Here is a 22,595-nt window from a genome sequence, read left to right on the forward strand (position 1 = left end):
TAAATACTGCAGAAGTGACAAACTGTGGGGTCCTTATCTCTGCTGTGACACACACACACACACACACACACACACACGCACACACACACACACATACACAGTAAAGAGGGTTTGAAGTTGTTAAATACTTCAGAAGTGACGAACTGTGGGCTCCTTATCTCTGCTGTGACGCGCGCACACACATATACACACACACACACACACACACACACACACACATACACACACACACACACACACACACACACACACACACACACACACACATACGATGTGCAAAAATCCGACCGGCAACTTCCACGTGGTGCACATTGGGTAATGCTAATGTCGACGGTAAAGCTATATCCACACAAACTTGCATAAGCCCATAAGCATATGCACAATTATAACCATAATAAGGGTCAATTCAGACGAAGTTTGCATAACTGCATAAACATATGCATAAAGAAATGAACCAATCACATATCTAATAAGAAAAGTGCTACTCAAATGTATCTTTATATGTGTACACATATGCAGCGTCGTAAAGAAAACGTTCAATCGTCACTGTAGAATAAATATTATCAAATTGACATATATATATTCCGTGGATTTGTAATATTATATTGTGCAATCCGTGTTACTCGACATATCCTCTGAAAAATCTAAAAATTGAAATATGGAAGCTGAAGAGTTATGTGCTTTGTCATGTTTGAGTTATATATTATACAGACGTCGTCGACATCGTCTATTAAAAAAACATAAGAGAAGATGGTGGTGTCGTCCAATTAATACATTAAGATTTTATCAAGGAGATTTTGACCACCTCTTTCAAGAATTGAAACAAGATTCAGATATGTTTTTTAAATATACACGAATGAATGAAGATACTTTTAATTTATTATTAAGCAAGATAGGATCATATTTAAAAAAATCTAATTGGCGAGCCTTGTCTCCAGAGCAGCGTTTGATTATTACACTCAGGTAATTGTATAAATAAATTCAATTCTGAACCTTGTTATTGATATTTTATATATAATTACTAGATTTTTCGCCCGCGCTTTGCGCGTGCTCAAAATCTATTCCCCTCTTCCCAAATCCTTCTCACTAATTAATTAGGAGCATCAATAGAACCCCATGAAACCTCCAATTTCCAACCCTATAGTAGCCATCCCCATAAAATTCTTTTGGTACCAGTTTCATTAAAATCAACAAAAAATTAAAACAATTTTAGCACTGGTTTCAAGAAAATTGATCCATTAATAAAAAATTAAACTTATCTTCCAAAAATTAAAAAAATGTTGGCACTGGTTTCAAGAAAATTGGTCAATTAATATTTATTATTTCTCGAAATTTTAATAATTTCCAAACCGGTTTCCAAAAAATCGGTAACGAAAAACTATACACATCATAGCACTCCCCGGAAAATTCTACCCCTATTTTATATACTTTTAGTAAAAATTTGGTCCATTAAAACGAATAAGTAGTTCGCGGTCAGACAGACAGACAGACAGACAGAAGACGGTACTTATATAAATAGATAGATAGATAGATAATAATAAAGTCCTTTTTCTTGAAAATAGGTTTCTTGCAACAGGTGACCAAATGACATCATTAGCATATCGCATTGGATTATCAACTGCTCATTCCATAGTTAAGGAAACATGCGAAATAATTTCAAACGTACTTAGTACTGAATATCTTAATCCACCAACATTGGATGAGTGGAAAAATATAAGCACGGGCTTTTGGCAACCGTGGAATTTTCCAAACACAATTGGTGCAATGGATGGAAAGCACATCCAGATACAAGCACCACCAAAATCTGGGAGCTTATATTTTAATTATAAGAAGACTTTTAGCTTAGTACTCATGGCTATATGTGATCATGAGTATAAGTTCACTGTAGTTGACGTAGGTGCTTTTGGCAGTGATTGTGATGCTGGTGTTCTATCCAAATCAGTATTTGGAAAAGCATTATATAATCGCACACTTAATATATCGCATGAAACAAGGAAATTACCTGGATGTGATATAGAATTGCCCTATTTTGTCGTTGATGATGAGGCTTTTCAGTTGCATAAAAATGTTATGCGTCCCTATTCTGGTCGATACTTGAGCGATAACAAAAGTATATTTAATTATCGTTTATCACGTGCAAGACGTACAATCGAAAATGCTTTTGGTATTCTAGTATCAAGATGGCGAATACTTCGTCGCCCAATTTGTGCTCATCCATCAACTGTTGATCGATATGTTTTAGCATGCGTAAATTTACACAATTTTTTAATGACTGAAAACGCCAAAAAATCATCATGCGAACAAACATACTGCCCAACAAACTTTGTCGATCATGATAATGATATGGGAACAGTAATACCGGGAAGATGGAGAGATGAAAACGAAGGAATAGAACGTCTAAGGCCTTGCAGTGCACATAGGGCAACTCGCGAAGCATACGAGCAAAGAGACATTTTAACTGAATATTTGCTATCATCCGTAGGTGAAGTTACATGGCAATATGAACGGATACATGTGAGATCTACGTATCATACTTTATACGAATAAATATTGTATCCAGTACTATTTTTACTTTTTTATTTCTGTATCAAAAGTACAAAAATATACATATCTATGTGCTGAATTACATATATAATTAATGTAAAACAAGTGGCAACAATGGGAGTGCGCACGATTGGACACCGCACGATTGGACACCACCACTCACAGCGGCCAATGCCTAGAGTTTTTCCGTTGGTTTGGTTAGATAAGTCAAGATGATTGGTTGGTGTCCAATTGTACTGTGTCCAAAAGAGTGTCACCCGCAACAATGCATATAACTTAATCACTTTTACTTTGGTTTTGATTATAATGAAATGTAAAAATTTTAATACATTTGAACAAAATAATATTTGTTATCATAGAACACGTTAATACGTCTTAAAGTTATAAATAAAAGTTTATTTTCAAGCAAACAAAAATTTTATGCTTATTTTATTTGTAATAGAAAATAAAATTAAAAAGAAAATAAACTAAAAAAACTTCAAATAAACAAAACGTTTAATATAAGTCTTTTAGTGCACAGCAACTTATAAAGCATAAAAACAACAAATTAAATATTATCCGCAGACAAAATTATATAGTAACTAAAACAAAAAAACAAAAAATTATCAGTCTTATATGCTTTTGTCCATGCAATGAAACTTAACATTTTGACTTAAAATGTTTACTTGCACTTAAAATATTCAATTGCTCTAAGATTGCTGTATATTTGTATGCAATTATGCAAACCCTACTGCAGTTGTACAACAAGAACCGTCTCGACATGAAATAGGTTTGTTCTCTGTAGCTGAACTGGTTACACTAGTTCAGAGTTTATCTTTTTTACTCCACATTGGAAAGAAAAAGATAAACTCAACTAGTGCAGCCACTTCAGCTACAGAGAGCAAACCTAATGTGATTTTAACATAACTGTTATAAGATGTAATAAAAAATTATCTTTAAAACTCATATAAAATCTTCATAATCTTTCCTTTCAATGGTGCCTTCCGTGGTTCTTCTATTTTACGTAATTGAAATGCAATTGTGCTACCAAAAACATCATCTTCATCCATTTTTTGTTTACCTGAGAAATGTTGAGACATAACAGATGATAAATTCATAAACGATTTGTCAACTTCGTCCGCTTCTTGCATAATTGTACATTTTGCTTTGTTTTTTTTATTTCCTGGCATAAATTTTATGCATGGTTGCATTGATGACAAAATTGCTTTATTTTCTGGCGTAGATTTTATGCATGATTGTATTAATGACGAATTTTCATTAATACTTGGCGATAAAGATGGGGTTGAAGATAGAGATGGAGATGAAGGTACAGATGATGAAGACGACAGTATTGATAATGGTGATGAAGATTTTAACACCTCAGATGGAGCAGAAATGCTGAAAAGATTATAATTATTTATTAGTTTATGTAAAAAGATTATGACTAAACCAGTAAATATTTTACCATTATTTGCAACCTACAAACAAAAGAATTAAAGCTTTGTTAAATTATTACTAAATGAGATGTACTCACCTATTGATAGTTTCAACTGGCTTACTCTTTTGTAAAATACATTTGGTTTTGGGTATATTAGAAATAAAATGTGTTCCTCGTGGTGTAATGTTTGTATAAGTTCTAAAAATTAATTATACAATTAATTATATAAAACAATTATATTACAAAATTAGTTATATATAAAAATAAAAAAGCATATAATCTAATTTATCTTATAGAAAGGTAATAGAACTTACTTCCTGCTTTTAACAAAAGAATCCAAAAATTTCATGTTGTTATATAATAAGAACGTCTTGTAGATGCTCCACTGCCACTTCGGGTTTCTAGTTCTCTTCTTTTCTTTTCGCGAGAAAATTTTTCTCTAAGTCTTTGCCATCTATTTTGACAATCCGTAACTGTAATTAACAATAAAAAAGATATTAATAAAAGCAAAGTAAAAAAAGTAAAGAGAAAAATATGTAGTTGATGACTTATGAAATATAAAATTTATAATTTATAAAAATAATAAAAAATTACTTGGTAACTTTAAATATTCAGAAATTTCCATCCATGTACGTTCCTTCTTCTTTGCGTTTTTAAAATCTGTTGCACTTTTATCATAAAGAAAGGGAAAGTTTTTAACGAGATCTATTAGAACAACATCAGCATCTTCTTCACAATATTCGTATGTACAATCCTGCTCATTCATGTTTTCTTTGTCACTGGCTAATTCACAATCCATCTTGAGAGTATTTTCAACAGATAAAATAACTACAAAATAAATATTTTTTATTTGATACGATCGTAATACGAAGATTTGTCAAGCGCCGTCCTATAACATAATCTTACTTACATAAATATATCAACAATATGAAATTTTTCTGCATATGCACATGTTCTGCTTATGTGTTGTAGAGCAATTTTGTAGTCTTTATATTAAGCACGTGATTGGTTAACCTTATTATGCATATGCTTATGCGGCTACATAGGCTGTGTTCCGTTTTTACTGGCAGTACTGAAAATTTATAGTTCACGTCACATATACTATACATTTTCAGTACTGGCAGTTAATATCGGAACATAGCCATAGGTGGTAAAAATTTTTCGACAATGTGCGTACGCTATTTTTACGTCCTATGCAGCAATATGGCGTTCTTCATATTAAACGCGTGATTGGTCCATTTTCTTATGCATATGCTTATGGGCTTATGCAAGTTTGTGTGGATATAGCTTTAGAGTTATAACTTCGACGTAAAAAGGACGTGTAAACGGTCGCAATATAACGACGGTTATAATGCCAACCCATAAAAATTGAACTTTATTTTCCATTGTTTATAGAGTTGGTATTAAGTTTCCAAATCTTAATACAGGGGGTCTATCATGTAACATTTTCCCTAGGGCGGAAACGTGAAAAGTGAAAAGTTTCACGTGAACTGCACGATCATGTACGATTCCACGGAATCATGTAACTCACTCATGAACGGAAATATGAACTTTTTCACGTGAACTTTTTCGCCATCAGCCGTGATGGCGAAAAGGTGAAAATTTAGGGAATTAATAAATTGTATGTATTTTGAAATAAGAATGAAAGTGTGGTAACAGTTTGAAGAGGTATTATTGAAAAGCTTAACCTTTTTGGTATTGCATTGCGTTGATAGGATAAAGTAATACATACATAAATAAAAATAATGCTTTTGTGATGTAATTAGGTTTGATATTTATATTTGACAAATTGATATTTTGATAATTATATAGAATGAGGTTTCATCAAATGCAAATTTAGATAAAAATATACTTTAAAAGCGTTTTGATACTCAATGATATAAGAAAGGTGCGTCTTGTGAAATAGAATATTAATCTATCATGTAAGTGTTTATAACTTATAAATTTGGAAAATACATGTGTGAGCGGAGAATTCAGTTTTGATCAAGGTCCATATTCTAAATTATTCAATATTTTTTAATTAAACAAAGTTAAATTTAATGACTAATGAAATTAATTTACTTTAAAATTTGCACACATAAAAAACTAATTAAAATTAATTTTGAAAAACAATGTTTGAATTAAATTACAATGTAATTTTGAGTATTAGATTACTACATAATAAAATAGTTGTTATACGGATCATTAAAAATAAATGTAATATATATTATATTTGTAAATTAAGTTTATGCAATACAAGAAATATTGCTATTTATTTATGAATATTTTTTTTACAATTTTTTTTATATAACAAAATTTTTACAGTAAAAGTTATACTGTAAAAGCAGATAGAAACCTTTTTCACGATCGCTTGATAGTTGCAATAGGCTTGTTTTCTGTTCCTGCACTAGACTGCACTAGAACGTTCCTTCTTGCTTTCGCTAACTTTGAAACATCTATCTATTTCATTTTAAGTGTACACTTATTTAGAGAGTTCAGGAACAGAAAACAAACGGAATGACAGAGCCTCTGGTGAATTTCGGAACGCAAACTAAATTTCCGCGCATTATTCATACATAATCGCTGTGCGTGAAAAGATTCACGTGAACTCTCTATGAGTGAAAAATGAAAAATGAAAAGTGAAAAGTGAAACGTGAAAAGTTCCACGTGAAATTACAAGATTGACCCCCTGAACTCTCTAAATAAGTGTACACTTAAAATGAAATAGGTAGATGTTTCAAAGTTAGCGAAAGCAAGAAGGAACGTTCCAGTGCAGTCTAGTGCAGGAATAGAAAACAAGCCTATAATCGCTGTGCGTGAAAAGATTCACGTGAACTCTCTATGAGTGAAAAATGAAAAATGAAAAGTGAAAAGTGAAACGTGAAAAGTGAAAAGTGAAAGGTGAAAAGTTCCACGTGAAATTACATGATTGACCCTCAGGAACAGAAAACAAACGGCGTGTTTCCGCGCTCCATGTAAAATCACCCTAATTGTAGACGGGCACTTACGAGTGAATTTTTGAACGCACTTCCTTGAGTATATTCGAGAGATATTTTCGAACGCAGTCTCATCTTATTGCATCATGGTGTATGGATTGTAGAAGTATTCCGAATAATGATTTAACGAAGTTTTCTTAAAATTATGAATTACTATTCATCATTTTACAAACAGCTATCTTTACGGTATGAAAATTGCACTGTTATGAACATATTTTAATATCTTGATAAAAATTTATACGTATTAATGAAAAGATTTTTTAACACCAATGTAAAGGTTAGATTATGAATTAAAGCATTGTATAAAATAATTTTAGTCTTTTAAATAGAAAGTCTTTTCGAAATATTTAGTTGAAAGTTGTTACGCAATATTTTTGTCGAAAAAATTTTAATGTGATTTATGAAATTGTATGCTTATTACACTTTTTGGAAAGAAAGTATGGTGTACGTTATTAATTTATTAGTTTATCAAACATTTTGATTTAAATCGATAAATTTAAATGTAATTTAAATTAAATTTTGTTTTTAATTATGGTTTTGTCTATACAACACAGAATCTTACAGCAGCATTGCAACATCATATTGCAATGCAGTAAATTTATTGCAAAAACATTTACAATAATTTTTTTGCAATATTATTTCATCAATATTGTAGCAATGTTTCAAAAATATTGTCAAAAATGTCATAATGTATCTGTGTGTTATTGCCACTAGTTGAATGTAACAGAGTACTACTTTTTGTAATTAATCTACAAGACACATGTCCAAGAGACCCTGAAATAAAAATCTTCCAGATTTGGTATAAATGCAATATTTTTTTATTTTAATTTTTTCTGTACTATTTTTTATATTGTTCTTTTTTTTACTTATTTTCTTGTACTGTTGACTGTTAAAAACTAAATACAAGTTTCTGTCATACTCCAGCTATGTAAATATACAGTACTAGCATTTTGAAAAGATTTTATGCTTTAATTAAACCTGGGGTTTAGCAAATTCCAATTGCTAAAGGTTGTGTAATCACACAACATAGAATAAAAGATGTAGGGGAGAATAGTCAGATAGTCAGATTTATTTGCAGTTTTTACTCTTTATAAGGACAAATAAAGTCTGATCGTAAAATTAGAAGTGCATTTGAAAGATAATTTAATTCCCTTCATTTTGACTTCAGGCTATTTTGACGTTTTTCTCACCTGTGTTGAATTATAATGGAAAATGTAAAAATGTTTTATCTAGGGGTTACCACCCCCTGATCCAAATTGGACACTTCTATTTTTATAAACTTTTAAATATAATTTTAAAAGATTTTAATGTATTCTTTTAAATATTGAGTTCAAATCAGCAATTTGACAATAAAAAATAAAAATTTTATTAGAAAGAAAAAATTAATGACAGTTTATTTAATTAGATGTTTTTCATGTTATAATATTGTTATTATATAATTAGAGTTGAAATCAATAAAATGTAATTATTTCAAGTCTGGTGACTCATAATATTATACTAATTTAACTTTTCTAGGGCCAGATTTGATTGGTTGATTACCAGTACTACGATCAAGGGGCAATTTCTCTGTAAAAGTCTGATTTGGTCCAAAGTCCTATCAAACTTTGAAACAAATTTTACAATAAATTGTAAAAGTGATCAGAAAATGCTTGATATTTTTTAATTCTACACATTTTTTTATTATTTTAAATCAATTACCTTTCAAAATTTTAACACCTTTTAAATAATAAGTTACAAGAATTTCTTTTAAAAAAATTTTTGCTTGATGGCTAACAATACATATTCGCCTCTATTTTATGAATGTTATAGAAAACTGTCGAATTGCTGTCATTTGGTTTTTTATAAGAACTTTACATTATAAATGCATGCAAATCTGCCCAATTGTATTCATTTAAGTTAAAAAGGTCCTATTTGGAACATATATGGTTTGATTTTGCTCTTTCCTAATATTATAATATTTTTTACTCACATTCTAATAATTTCTTGTAGGAATGAGTTCTCAAAATCAAGTTTGAAGAAGAAAGTAAATGAGATCTATTTTAACAATAAAAAATTATTTTTATATCATATTGATTTTTTGGTATAAAAATTAATTCAAGGAAATATCTCATGATAATATATGTGTAAAAATATATTATTATAATAGCACCTGAAGTATCAGAAACGTTTAAATATATTAACCTATATTTAAAATCCACTTATAAAGTACACTTTTTTGTTATTCTATCTTTGTAGTTATTAGATTTAAAGGAAAGATAAAATAAGCGTACTAACATTTTTACAAGTGCATTTTGAGTATGTCCATTATATTGTAATGTTGTATTGCAATATTTTTAAAGGTGGATATTTTATAAACATTACGCAATGTTTTTGTAATGTTACAATCTTACGATCAAATATTTCTATAATCTTTGCAATATTGCTGCAATTTTTCTGTGCTCTATGGGATTAATACAATTTTTAATATGATATAGTTTGAAAATAAATAAATTTTAGTTCCTCATCTATGTCGAAAACCAGAATTTATAGTCAGTTTTTATTTTTATCCAGAATTAAACATTTATAGAAGAAATATAAATGTGTATCAAAATTAGAACTAAGATGTGGCAAACAAAGGTCCTTGTCTTATGTAACAAAAGAGGGTGTTAAAAAAGTGTCAATTTTGGCCCTTTTAAATACACCTTAAAGATTATTGTTTGGGTCCTTAAATAACAAGAAAAAACAGTTATTTGTCCGAGAAGTGGAACATTGCAAGAATAGCTTAAATATAGTAAAGAATGACATTAATCACATGTATGGTTAATAATTAGAAAACTATGATTTTAGCTAAAATTATAATTACATACTGCATGTAAAAATTGCAGACTACTTTAGCACTATCCAAGATGTACCACGCGAAGATATAATCCACTTAACATCTCTCGATAGAGATCAGGACTTCACAGTTTGTTATTCCTGCGACATTTTATGATTTCAAACTCTCTCTCTCTCTCTCTCTCTCTCTCTCTCTCTCTCTCTTTTCCATGTGTATACGTGTTTGTGCGAATGTATAATGTAAAAATAAGCGAATTTACACCTTGTTTACAGTTTTAATATGTGATAATGATTCTTCATTAAAGTAATTATTGAGAAATTGAGCAAGCATTGAAATGTTCTTTTGAAATCAAGCTTTACCAAAAGACCAAAGAAATACTAGTGCTGAAAACAACACGTTGGCCCATTTTGCATCCACAAGTATGCCCAATAATAGCATTACTTCTATCTTTTGTTTTATCAACGAGTAAATATACAAAATGATTACAATGGCTACTTTAATGAAGATTTATTATCATCAAATTCTGAAAATGCAAACAAGATGTGAATTCGCTTATTTTTATATTATACATTTGCACACACACGCATACACACTACAGAGAGGGATTAAAGTTACAAAATATTGTAGAAGTGATGAACTGTGGGGTTCCGATCTCTGCCAAAGATGCTAGGTGGACTATACCACGTGATGCTTCTTGGATAGTAGTGGGTCATTAAGTATGAAACTTTACACATGTGATATCTTTCCAAGGGAACTGTCATGAGTATCCAGCGCTAATTTGAATCTCCTTGAAATATGTTGTTAAACACGAAAATCTGAGAGACTTGTATTTTTTTATATCGACGAAATCTCATGTTTAGGGAGTGAAATACTTTTTGAAAGAAAGATAGAACGGTATTTCTCTTTCAGGACGAATATTGTTGAAAGTAGAAGAGACAGAAAAACAATTTTTAACAATAGTGGTACGCTTTAAAGAGTACTTTAAAGTTGTAGAGAAGAAAAATTTTTTGTTTTGTTTAACAAAATACCTCCACCATCCAAAATTTTGTTCAAATTTTTCAAATTTTATTATATATGGTTGGATTTGAAAAAAAATAGCTTTTAATTTGGCTGAAAGAAAAATTTGAAAAAAACTTTGAGTGATGAGGGTTTTTGTTAAATAAAATAAAAAAATTTTTTTTTTACAACTTTAAAGTACTCTTTAAACCATACAACTTTTGTTAAAAAATTTTTTTTATCTTCTACTTTCGACAATAATTCACTCCGAAAGAGAAATATATATTTTTTTAAAGGTGTTTCATTCTCTAAACATGAGATTCCGCCGATATAAAAAAATACAGTTCTCTTAGATTTTCGTGTTTAACAACATATTTCAAGGAGAATCAAATCGACGCCGGACACCCGTGACAGTTCCTTTATAAGAATATTATTCTGAGAATATAATATTATAGGAATATTGTATTATGTTATTATATGTTCGTTTAATATAATTAATATTTTTGGTATCTTATTTTAATATTCATGAAATATTATGAAAGCGTTGTATGGATATTATTTTTGTTTAAAAATTAATTTGAATTATTATTTATTAAATATTATTCATAAACTTTATAATTATTACATTTAAAAGTTATAATATTCCCAATAATTAAAAATTTTGAAGTTAATATTTACTTTGCATAATAATTATAAAATATTTATGTCCATTTTTAATGTCATTAGAAATGGACATACAATCACTTACTAATATTAAATAATATTTTGGGAATATTATTTAATATTAAATAATATTGTATTCCTTACAAAGTTATATGTGTTACTTAAATTATAAAAATGCAGGGTGTCCACTACCTGGAAAAACCTGTAGTCATGGAAAGTCATGGATTTCACATTATGCCCCCTGGAATCCTGGATTTTCCTGGAAATTTGATCAATTTGATCATTAGTCCTGGAATTTTTTGAAGTTTTACTTCTAAAACTTTATATCTTTTAGACAAAATAATTTTTTACATTTTTTAAATTTGTTCATTGAAATCACAAATATTACATTATATACGTCTTTCAAATTTGCGCACTTTTCATATACCATAGAGCATGCGCATGTTGTCATGGCGCATCTTCATATCGCTATATGTACCTTATCTGACAGGTTTCCTAACCTAAATTCGTCAACTTTAACAATTGATGTTTCACTTTGGGGGGCAGAGCAGCAATTATTTTTGTCATCTTCTTTCATTTTGAGCAAAAAATTTAATTTTGTCAAAATTGGAGGTAAGGCCCGTATAATTATCCAATGTAGAAATTTTGTTTCTATGGTTTGGATTAGTTTCAGTAACAAAAATACAAAAATTAAAGTAACAGTATTAACAATTACGGTGACTATTATAATTTCCTCGAATGCGCCCGTCGTAGGAATTGTAACAGTTACCGTAATTATTAATACTATCACTTTAATTTTTGTACTGAAGATGATCTAAATTATAGAATCAAAACTTCTACATTGTTAATTTTTATTCAATAATAAAGTTATTATTATGTACAGATTATTATGTACAGATTGACAGCTTTTATGATGTCAAAATTAATAAAATTTCAAGAAATCTGGCTTAAAAGCTTTGAATTTCAAAACTGGCTACAGCCTATAACAGAGAAGCCAAATTATGCTCGCTGCATTTTATGTTATTGCAATATTTTTTTGAGTAATATGGGAAAGTCAGCTCTTGTAAGTCACATGAAGAGCAAGAAACACATTGACTGATGTAATTCCATATCATTAAGAGATTTTTTAGCTACAGCTGACGATTCTGCTTCAGCTGTTTCTTCTATTTCTTCCTTTGAATTAGCTCAAGTAAATCCTGAATCTTCCTGATTCTATTGGTGAATCTCCGTCTACGTGTTTCTATACTAATCAATTTTTACCTAATCAATCGATGCAACATGGTATTGAAACATTTTTGTTGAAAGATGATATTATAAAAGCTGAAGTACTATAGTGCATAGAAACTGTAATGACCCACAAATCATTGTGTGATTCAGAAAAAGACGTACGTGTCCTTAAGAAAATGTTTACGGATAATTACATTGCTCAAAAAATGCAACTGATGAGAACCAAAATTGGATATATTATGTACGGCATCGCTCCTTTTTTTAATAAGAAATTAATAGAAAATGTAAACCGTGCAACTTTTATTGCTGTTGGCTTTCACGAATTTCTCGACAAAGTTATAAAACGTCAACAAATGGATATAAATGTAAGATTTTGGTAAGATGAAGAAAAAAAAGAAGTAGAAACACGATACTTAACTTCACGTTTTCTTCGACGCAAGAGCAATGGATCTTTTTGAAGCATTTAAAAAAGGTATTGGAAATCTGACAGAAAAATTGCTGCAAGTATCTATGGATGGATCAAACGTAAATTGGGCTTTTTTAAAATAATATAAATTGGAATTCTCAAACAACAAATTACTTGATATTGGAAGTTGCGGTCTCCATTCTTTGCATTGTATATTCAAATCCGGTATATGTGCTACAGATTGAAACATTATCTCATACATGAGAGCATTGTATAATCTCTTCAAAGATGTACCAGTTCGTAGAGCTTTATACATTCATTATTCTGGTTCTGATATTTTTCCACTTAAATTTTGTTTCATAAGATAGTTGGAAAATTGTGCAGTAGCTCAAAGAGCAATTGATGTTACACAATGCATAAAAAAATTTGTAGAAGGTTTACAACGAGACAAAATTAAACCAACGTGTGAAAGTTATAAGATAATTCCAAAATGCATTCAAGATCTTTTATTATGTGCAAAGCAGCATTGCAAAGCTTTCTTCAAATTTCTTGCTTCCGATACAGAACCTTTTTTAAGGGACTTCCAGTCAAACGCACCTTTGGTTCTTTTTTTTACATAGTGCTCTTTGTTTAATGTTGAAAAACGTATTAGAACGTTTAATGAAACCCGAAATAATAGACAATATGTCATCAATCTCATTAAAAGATGTTCAGACACAGGAAAATCTACTTTCAGCAAAAAATATTATATTAGGATTTGATACTCTAAAAGCAATAAAAAAAGTCGACATTAAGAATGTAGATTTTCTTCAATTTCGACAAGATTGTAAGAAGTGTCTCCAGAAATTTGTTTCCAAATTAATGACACGATCTCCGTTAACATATACTTTGACAAAAGCTGTTACTTGTTTAGATCCAAGTCTCATAACTTCAAATTTAAATTTAGCCAAGAGACGTTTACACAATTTATGTAGTATTAATGAAAACAATCGTTTAGCTGGATCAATAGCTGATATCGTAATTTGACAGTTTCGAGACCTTACATCGCGACCGTACATCATGGATACCATGAAATCTTATAATCGTAATGAAAAACGCTTAGATCACTTTTGGCGAAATATTGTAGGCCAAGATTTTAAGGAATTCATGAATGTAATAAAAATGATTTGTTGCCTTTTACATGGCAATGCAAATGTAGAACGAGGTTTTTCAGTAAATGCTGAATATCTTTAAAAATATGCGGGAAGAATCCATAGTTGTGCGTCGTCAAATATATGATGCCGTATTACATGAAGGTATTGATATTTTACAAATACCTAAAGCTCTTTTGCTTATTGTTCGAAATGCTCATTTCCGTTACATAGAAGATCTTAATCGACGTCGACAGCAAGCATCTGTTGTAGAACAAGAAGCGTCTATGAAAAGGAAAAAACTTTAGAAGTAACAGAATTGGAGAACAAACGTTTAAAAATTCTAGAAAATGCTCAGAAAGAAGCAAATGCACTTAAAAAACAAATTGAAACTTTAAAAACATAGATATATGTTTATATGTATGTAACTACTTTGTGCTTATTAAATATTCAATTATTTAATTATATATAAATATTATTTTTTTTATTAGATATGTTACGTTTGTTATTACAATTTTTAATAAGTTTATGTTTATATAGTTTTTGAACTATTTTGGTCTGAAAGAGATTTATGTTACATATTTTTTGTGATTATATAATACATATTTAAAGTATGTTAAAAAGTATGTTAAAAAGTGTGAAATAAAATCAATTTATTTCAAAGCTATATTCAAAAATTCTCTAATCTTACCTGGAATTTTAATAAAAATTCCTGGAAAATCCTGGATTTTCATGGAATTGATTTATAAATTTTGAGTGGACACCTTGAAATGTGATGTATAATGTTAATAAAGATGTAATAATAAAAATTAAAAAACAGTATAACTTTTGAGAAAATTTGAATTTTTAATCATCTGTAGATTAACAATAAATGTCAACATAATAATATATCAAATTAATATAAGAGGGCTAATGAGAGTCAAAACGCTGTTGTTGATGCGCATCAGTAATTCCGTGTTTATTAACCAGTTACTATTAAAAAAATCCGAACGTTTTGATCCGGCTTTGGATCAGCGAAAAATAAGAAACAGTAATCAAGATCTCCCCCGCATCACATGGCGTAGTCGGATGTGCTTTTTAAATGTTACATTCGGGTGGTCATCCGAGGGGAAATTGTCTTGAAATTTATGTGACGCGAGGAGAAGATTCATGACAAAATGCAAGATTAATCAATAAATAGATACAAAATTAAAACGTCAGTAATACAGTAACTTCAAATCTCTCGAAATCAAGCGATGTAACAATACTTCTTGTCTGTATTACGGTCCAAACGATACTTATCGATTTTTGAGAATCCTGTGTATTAAAAAATATTTTTTGTATAGTTTTAACTAAACGTATTTAGTAACCGTCTTTCGAAGAGTTCTAATTGATATACATATTACTTACAAGGGGAGGACCAAGTGAGAGACCCTGGGATTTTGATCCCAATTTTTTTAGTTATTCTGGAGACGAAAAAAAAGTTTACGTCTTCTGGCGTTTCATTGAATAGGCCTTAGTTTCGAAATAATAAATTTGTGAAAATTGGCCATACTGCGGCGCGCCATATGAGCCTTCCCAGTAACTGTTCTCGCAACCAGTGCAGTCGGCTCCGTGCGTTAGGTGCTTGCTTCACAATCGTAAGATCTGGGTTCGCTCCCGGATGTGTGCAATATTCTTTTTTCTTTTTTTTTATTTATTTTTAATAAATGTATTTATTTATCTTGATGATATTAATATAGTATGCAAATTTCTAAAATAGAGAATTTAATTTAATATCATTTTCTAAACTTTAATATAAATTTAATTTGAAGGGAATTTGAATTCAAGTAATATTTGAAATAATAAATAGGTAATAATAATAATAATATGTAAGTAAAATCTGCAATACTTAAATAATTAACTTTTGTAATAAAAGTATTTACATTTACATTCACAATCAGATGTTTGCTTATTATTCTTCTTTTACAATTAATTATTTTAAAAACTAGAATTTTAATATACTGTTAATATTATTTCCAATAAAATTTTAAATTAAACAATTTGAAAATTTAGATACGTTGCCTTTATATGTTATCCATTTCAAATAACTTATATATTATTATTATTATTACCTATTTATTATTTCAAATATTATTACTTGAATTCAAATTCCCTTCAAATTAAATTTAAATTGAAGTTTAGAAAATGATATTAAATTAAATTTTCTATTTTAGAAATTTGCATACTATATTAATATCATCAAGATAAATACATTTATTAAAAAAAAAAAGAAAAAAAATATTGCACACATCCGAGAGCGAACCCGGATCTTACGATTGTGAAGCACGCACCTAACGCACGGAGCCGACTACACTGGTTGCGAGAACAGTTATCGGGAAGGCTCATACGTCGCGCCGCGGAATGGCCAATTTTCACAAATTTATTATTTCGAAACTAAGGCCTATTCAATGAAACGCCGGGAGACGTAAACTTTTTTTTCGTCTCCAGAATAACTAAAAAAATTGGGATCAAAATCCCAGGGTCTCTCACCTGGTCCTCCCCTTGTTAGTAATCCGTAGTAATTATGACTAGATCAAATAATAAAAATTGATCGAATAATAAAAATTGATCAAATATTAAAAAAATAATAATAAATCTTTTTACAAAAAGCGCATACGTTCAGACATACACTAGTAATTTTTTTTTTTTGAAATCTTAAAAATCGGCCAACATCTCATCCATATACCTGAGAAGTCTGGTTTTTTTTTTAAAGAAGAAAATTATTTAACAATAAACAAATTGTGCATATCATCGGAACTCTGCGGAAAAGTACTTTGGTACATTCAGAATTATTCAAGAAATTTCACATAACTAACAGAACTCTAAATCCAATCTGTGTCTTATCCATATTAGATAAGTTTTCCGCGAATAAGACATTTTTTATTAATTTGTTAGTAACAATGTTAATTAAAACTTTGAACGGCGAATAATTTCAGAACGGGAAGCATCCATTTGGACCCAGTACAATTGGACACAGCCAATCACAGCGGCTGGTGCCTAGTAATTTTCTCTTGTTCGAGCGCTGTGAGTGGTTTGTGTTTAATTGTACTGTGTCCAAATGGATGCTTCCCATTTCAGAATTATACAAAAAATATTTTTTAAGGCTCCTGACTCCTCACTGCGGCCATATTGAAGTCGTGACGTAGGAAGTGCGAAATTACGTGAAATGACACGTAATTTTGTCCAACATGCTTTTTCTAAATAAAGCCAATTTGGATAAAACAGATAGCTTTAAAACACTTGTAAAAATGAGTAAAGACTTTTTCCGCCTAACAGTCAGTAAATGGTTGTAAAAAGCATGTAAAGTGATGTCTATTCAGACAGGAAAACACATAGATAGCTATTGAAAGAAGTGAAAAATGTGCTTTTATGTATAAAATTTAAAGAAACTTGGGTCCATTTTTACGAATTTAGTAAATACGAGACGAGTCATTTTTACAATGGAACACATAATAACAAAATAATATGCATGACATCTCATCGTCAATCTGTCACGTTTCAAGTTTATTATTTCTAATTTTGTCCGCGACGGAATGTTGCTACTGTCAACGCGGAGTTCTCGGCTAATTAGTCAGGAGCCTTAACATACAGAATTTTTGAAAATCGACTAGCGTCTTACTTTATTTTACGATAATTATAAATAAAAATTAAGTAATCAATGTTTATCGTCAAAACTTTATAGAACTTATATAGAACTATAGATTTTTTAAATTCAAAAATTTCTATAGATTTTTTAAATTCAAAAATATCCAAAACTGTTACAAGACGAACTATAACGCTGGGTAAACCTGGTGTCTCACTGTTTTTTTTGCGTTTTTTTTCTTTATTTTGCTTTAATAGCCAGAACTATTTGTTTTATCTTTTAAGAATTATAGGACTATTGAAAATGAAGCTGCAGTTTTCAATGTTTGGTAAGTTTCCACGAATTGATACGTCAGATTTACACATATATGCCGAAATATCTAGTCTCGGTTGATGTGTATACATATTTATGTAAATTATGGTACATATATTATTATGTTAACATTAATCTACGCATAATTAAAAACTCAAATTTTCTCAGAAGTTATATTCTGTCATTAAAATTTTTACTATTACATATTTATGTTTTAATATTATACATTACAATTTTATAACTTAGCTATTTTTTCTGTATTATGTTATTGAATATATAATAATTTACATCGCTTGTATACATGGAAAAGTTTTGTGTAAATATAATATAAACATGAGTAGTTTATGTAGAATATCTTTTAATGGCACAACTCTTAAGAATCTTAAAAATTTTAAATGTTATCTTAAGATGTCATAATAAACCAATCATGGAGCTCTATTAACATATTAAGACATTGGGTGTGTTTAATAAGAAAAATTGCTTTGCAACTATTGTAAAATTCTTTAAATATGTAATAGACCTATTTTTAAAATAATAAAAAAATTACAGATTGTTCTATATTGTATTTAAAAGTAATATAAAGAATTTGCTAACAAATTTTACTTGAATAAAAAATATTTTAATAAGAAGTAGGAATGTGTCGTAGAAATGTATTTAAAAAATAATGACAAAAGTCTGAATTTTTTAAACATAAATATTTTAAGGGAATGATAATTTATCTTGTTTTGTCGATCAAATTGCATTTTTTTTAGCACGTTATGTTTTTAATTGCATTTATAGGTTGCATTTAAAAATCCTCCACAATTAAAGTATGACACAAATGTAAGTCAGGTTGATTTATTCCGAGCCGAGAAAAATTTAAGAAATTTTAGATTTTCTTTTTTTTATTATTTATTTTTAGTCCAAAATGGCAGCTCTCAACGTGTGTCAATATTTGTTTCTTAAAAAATTTTTGCAGTTTGTACAAAACGGGAATGGTCTGAGGTATGGATTACACTATAAAACAATCTTAAATTTTAATATGAAAATATACTATATTTGAAAATTTGTTCATATATACAGGGGTTGGACAAAATAATATGAACACCTATTCTGACTCTGAAAAATGGGCGTAATTCAAGAGAATGTAACTTCCAAAATGATCGTAAAAAAATTTTAAAAAAAGCATTTTAAAACTTGAAATCTCTAGTTTTAAAATTGATAAGTCATTAAACGATTTACAGATTGTTTACACAGTTATGCGGATTTAAATAGGGATGTGTCAAATCTCAAAATATTTTACAAACTTTGCAAAGCTCTGCGACGCGAACTAAAAATTGCATGCAAATGCGGTTTACAGCATTCGAAAGCGTGGATCTTTATCAAATTATCTCAAAAATATGAAAAAAAAAAATTAGAAAGACTTCTTTTTGTGTTAATTTCAAAAAAAGGTGAGTCGGCCTCAGTGGCCGGAGTGCGTAGGTATATAACTTGGATTTTGGCGCGAGATGCGACTCCGCCTCTTGATTTTTGCTGAAATTGTTGGGTAATTACCTTAAAAATATGAAAAACAACATTAGAAAGTTATAAGACTTTTTTTTGTTTTAATGTTAAGAAAAGGTGAGCCGGCCTCAGCGGCTGGGCACGTAGGTATACAAATTTAAATGTCTTTCTCAAAACGCTAAATTTTGCGCGCCGGGAAATGTAACTCAAAAATTACTTAACCGATCATCTTCAAATTTAACATGCTTATTTTTTAACTATTTGGTCCCAACATATACCTATCCATTCATTAATATTTTGCTTTAAACAATAATTATTAACAATTGTTTAAAGTGGATTTTTTATTTATGTCGCCGTTTTTGCAATTTTAGGAATTTTATTAATTATGTAGGTATATGTTGTGCGTTTTTACATAAACTAACAAAATTTTCTTGAAATTTCTGTTTTACATTAATTTTGTGACCTTGGCGTTTTCCGGCGCAAATTCAAGGAGCCAACTTTAAGCAGCTGCTGTGCCGCCATTTTGAAATTTTTTGACATCAAAAAAATTTTTTAAATTAGTTTAAATAATGAACGTTACCGTATACTTTGTCTACATTCAATAAATTTTGCCACTTTTTAAAAAAATTGAGAAAAAACGGCTATTTAAAGTAGGTTTCTCCTTTAACTGTAGACAGAGTAACATACGCGTACGGATTTGTTTGAACGTGTTTTGTCTAGTTTTTTTTTTTTACTTAAGATGACTCACAAAAAAGTTTCAATTACATACTATATGGGTCTTATTGACCCTAACAAAACTTTGCTGCCATGCTGTCCAAATTCTAGTTGACCAAAAAAATTGATTAACCATTTCAATCGAAAGAGAAGATTTCACACTCTTTTTACGTCTTGATCCGAACCTATCTCATTCCGTCTTCACACAGCAAGCGTTTGAAACTTTATATGGAGTCTCTCAGACCCACTTATGTGTTTAAGAATTAAATTGTATATCTTTAAGTTATTGTGCAGTTAGTAAAACTCATGACATTAGCATTCCTTTAAGTATTCAAAATAATTTATGTGAAGTTTCATTGCGATGCAAAGATTAATTGATCTGTAAATAAATTTTTATGAAAATATTCTACGAAATTTTGCACAGAGTAATTCTGGTATTTACTTTGTGTGAGAATTTATGCGATAAAAATCCGGTAATACTACTTCCGATTTTCCTGCAATTTTGTAAATTTGTATATTTTTATGCGTAGAATATATTCTGATAAGAAAAATCGTCGCTTAACTTTTGTTTTTCTTTTTATTAAATTTCAAAATTCTTTGATATTTGGTAATAAAGAAAATAAAAATTTAAGGCTCCGCAACTTTTATTTTGTATTGTCCGAATTCTCTTTACAAATGGCATGCAAGAAACTTTTATGTGTGATTCTACAAGCAGTTGTCGCAGCCATATTGAAATTATGACGTTTTATAACGCCAGAAATCACACAACTTTCTTGCAAGCCATATGTAAATAAAGAAAAATTGGATAATACAAAATGAAATTGCTTTAACCTTGACGTTTTGACCTTTAACGTTTTTTTTCCTTTCTAACAGTCAATAAATAGTCGTAAAAAGCGCTTGAAGTGAAACCTATTCAGATAGAAAATACATGGATAGCTGTTGAAAAGAATAAAAAAATATTTTATACTTTTACGTATAAAATTTACAGATAATTACTTGGGATTTATTTTTACGAATTTGGTAAATACAAGAGAAATTACATTTTTACAATAAAACACATAATGACGTAATGACATGTAAAATAAAAGATGTATTCTAAAATGTAGTGTTAGCACTGAAAATCAATTTGTATGCAACATAAATAATAGATTTTTAGCACTGGTAATGAATTGTGGAACATAGATAAAATTTCATCGTCAATTTGTTACGTTTTATGCTTATTAATTGTAATTTTTTCCACGACATTGCATAGCTTGCTTTAAACGGATCAATTGTTGTCTGTAGAAATCTCCCTCTCTGATGGTTTGAACAAGTTTTAGCAGCTTATAGTGGAACACACCCTTCTGATTCCACCAAATACAGAGTATTATCTTGGCATTATGGATATTCGGCTTCGGCATTGATGTTCCCGGTTGGCCGGGCTTTACATATGACTTTTTGCGTTTCGGGTCGTAGTGAATCCATTTTTTGTCCCTGGTAATGATTTGATGCAGAAAAGACTTCTTTTTGTACCATTCAAGCAACATTTTGAATATGCAAAATCGTCCGATATTTCTTGGTTTTAATTTGTATGGAACCTAATTTCCTTGCTTTTGGATGTATTCCGCGGCTTTGACTCGTTTCGAAATAGTTGTGTTGAGTAACTTTCAATGTTTTTGCGAGCTCTTCTTACGTTTGACACGAATCTTGATCGAGTAATGTTTTTCATTCTTTATCTTCAAATTTTTTTGGTTGACCCAAACGCTCTTTGCCTTCAACACTAAAATCACCACTTTTAAATTGTCATCATCATTCTCTGTAAGATTTATCTGATCGTGCAGATTTACCATATACTTTCACAAGCATTCGATGCGCTTCAGCTGCACTTTTCTTCCAATTGAAACAAAGTCAAAACTTCCCGCAAATGGTGCTTATTTGGAACGATACTTGATATTTTCAATGCAGAAAAAATTAATCTTGTTGTGCAAAACTTGAAGGCTTGTAAACAATATTTGGTTGACAGATGTTGACACTTCACGATACAGCAAAAATCAGCTGTCGCCGTCAACCATTTATAGCACCTAGAGCCATCTTTTGAAAACGGACCGAATTAAGTTGCACACTCAATAGTATTAACAAGTTAAGCAAAGAATTTTATTGATTTTTTAAATTCAAGTTAATGGTATTATTGATACTTTAAAATGTGAAAATTATGAAAATACAATTGATTTAAATATCAATACTTTAGAATTTAAATGTACTAAAACGTGTTTTGCAATCAACTTCCACAAGAAAAAGAAAAAAGTAAAATTCTATTTAGACAATATTTGA

The 22,595-nt window shown here is 29.5% G+C and overlaps 2 protein-coding genes and 1 pseudogene across 8 annotated transcripts in view; 2 read left to right on the forward strand and 1 right to left on the reverse strand.

Moving 5' to 3' along the window:
* The first annotated feature begins 318 nt into the window (after positions 1-318).
* LOC120358839 (protein ALP1-like) lies at positions 319-2,547 on the forward strand. Its single transcript, XM_039454406.1, has 2 exons — positions 319-963; positions 1,563-2,547. Exons 1-2 carry the CDS (start codon positions 659-661, stop codon positions 2,545-2,547), a joined length of 1,290 nt encoding a protein of 429 aa, XP_039310340.1. The 5' UTR covers positions 319-658.
* A 300-nt stretch (positions 2,548-2,847) lies between these two features.
* Positions 2,848-5,123, reverse strand: LOC120358677 (annotated as a pseudogene).
* A 1,868-nt stretch (positions 5,124-6,991) lies between these two features.
* The window catches only part of LOC105202128 (transmembrane GTPase Marf), a 168,303-nt gene continuing 152,699 nt past the window's right edge, over positions 6,992-22,595 (forward strand). For 2 of the 7 annotated variants that reach the window (XM_039453672.1, XM_039453677.1), the window contains exon 1: positions 6,998-7,122. Coding sequence is in view for 5 of the 7 variants with exons in the window: in XM_039453677.1 (XP_039309611.1) it covers positions 7,082-7,122 (41 nt within the window). In the remaining 2 variants the exon portion in view is untranslated. Of the gene's footprint in view, positions 7,123-11,388; positions 12,023-22,595 lie in introns of those variants that run through there. The other 5 variants (XM_039453656.1, XM_039453647.1, XM_039453664.1 and 2 more) reach the window with 4 other exon arrangements.

Source organism: Solenopsis invicta, chromosome 1 (genome assembly GCF_016802725.1).
Source record: "Solenopsis invicta isolate M01_SB chromosome 1, UNIL_Sinv_3.0, whole genome shotgun sequence".
NCBI classification, from domain to species: domain Eukaryota; kingdom Metazoa; phylum Arthropoda; class Insecta; order Hymenoptera; family Formicidae; genus Solenopsis; species Solenopsis invicta.

Bases quoted from the DNA above. Each gene is read 5' to 3' on its own strand.
- LOC120358839 (XM_039454406.1), top strand. From the start codon at position 659: ATGGAAGCTGAAGAGTTATGTGCTTTGTCATGTTTGAGTTATATATTA. The intron at 964-1,562 runs GTAATTGTATAA...TCTTGAAAATAG, and splicing joins CGTTTGATTATTACACTCAG to GTTTCTTGCAACAGGTGACC.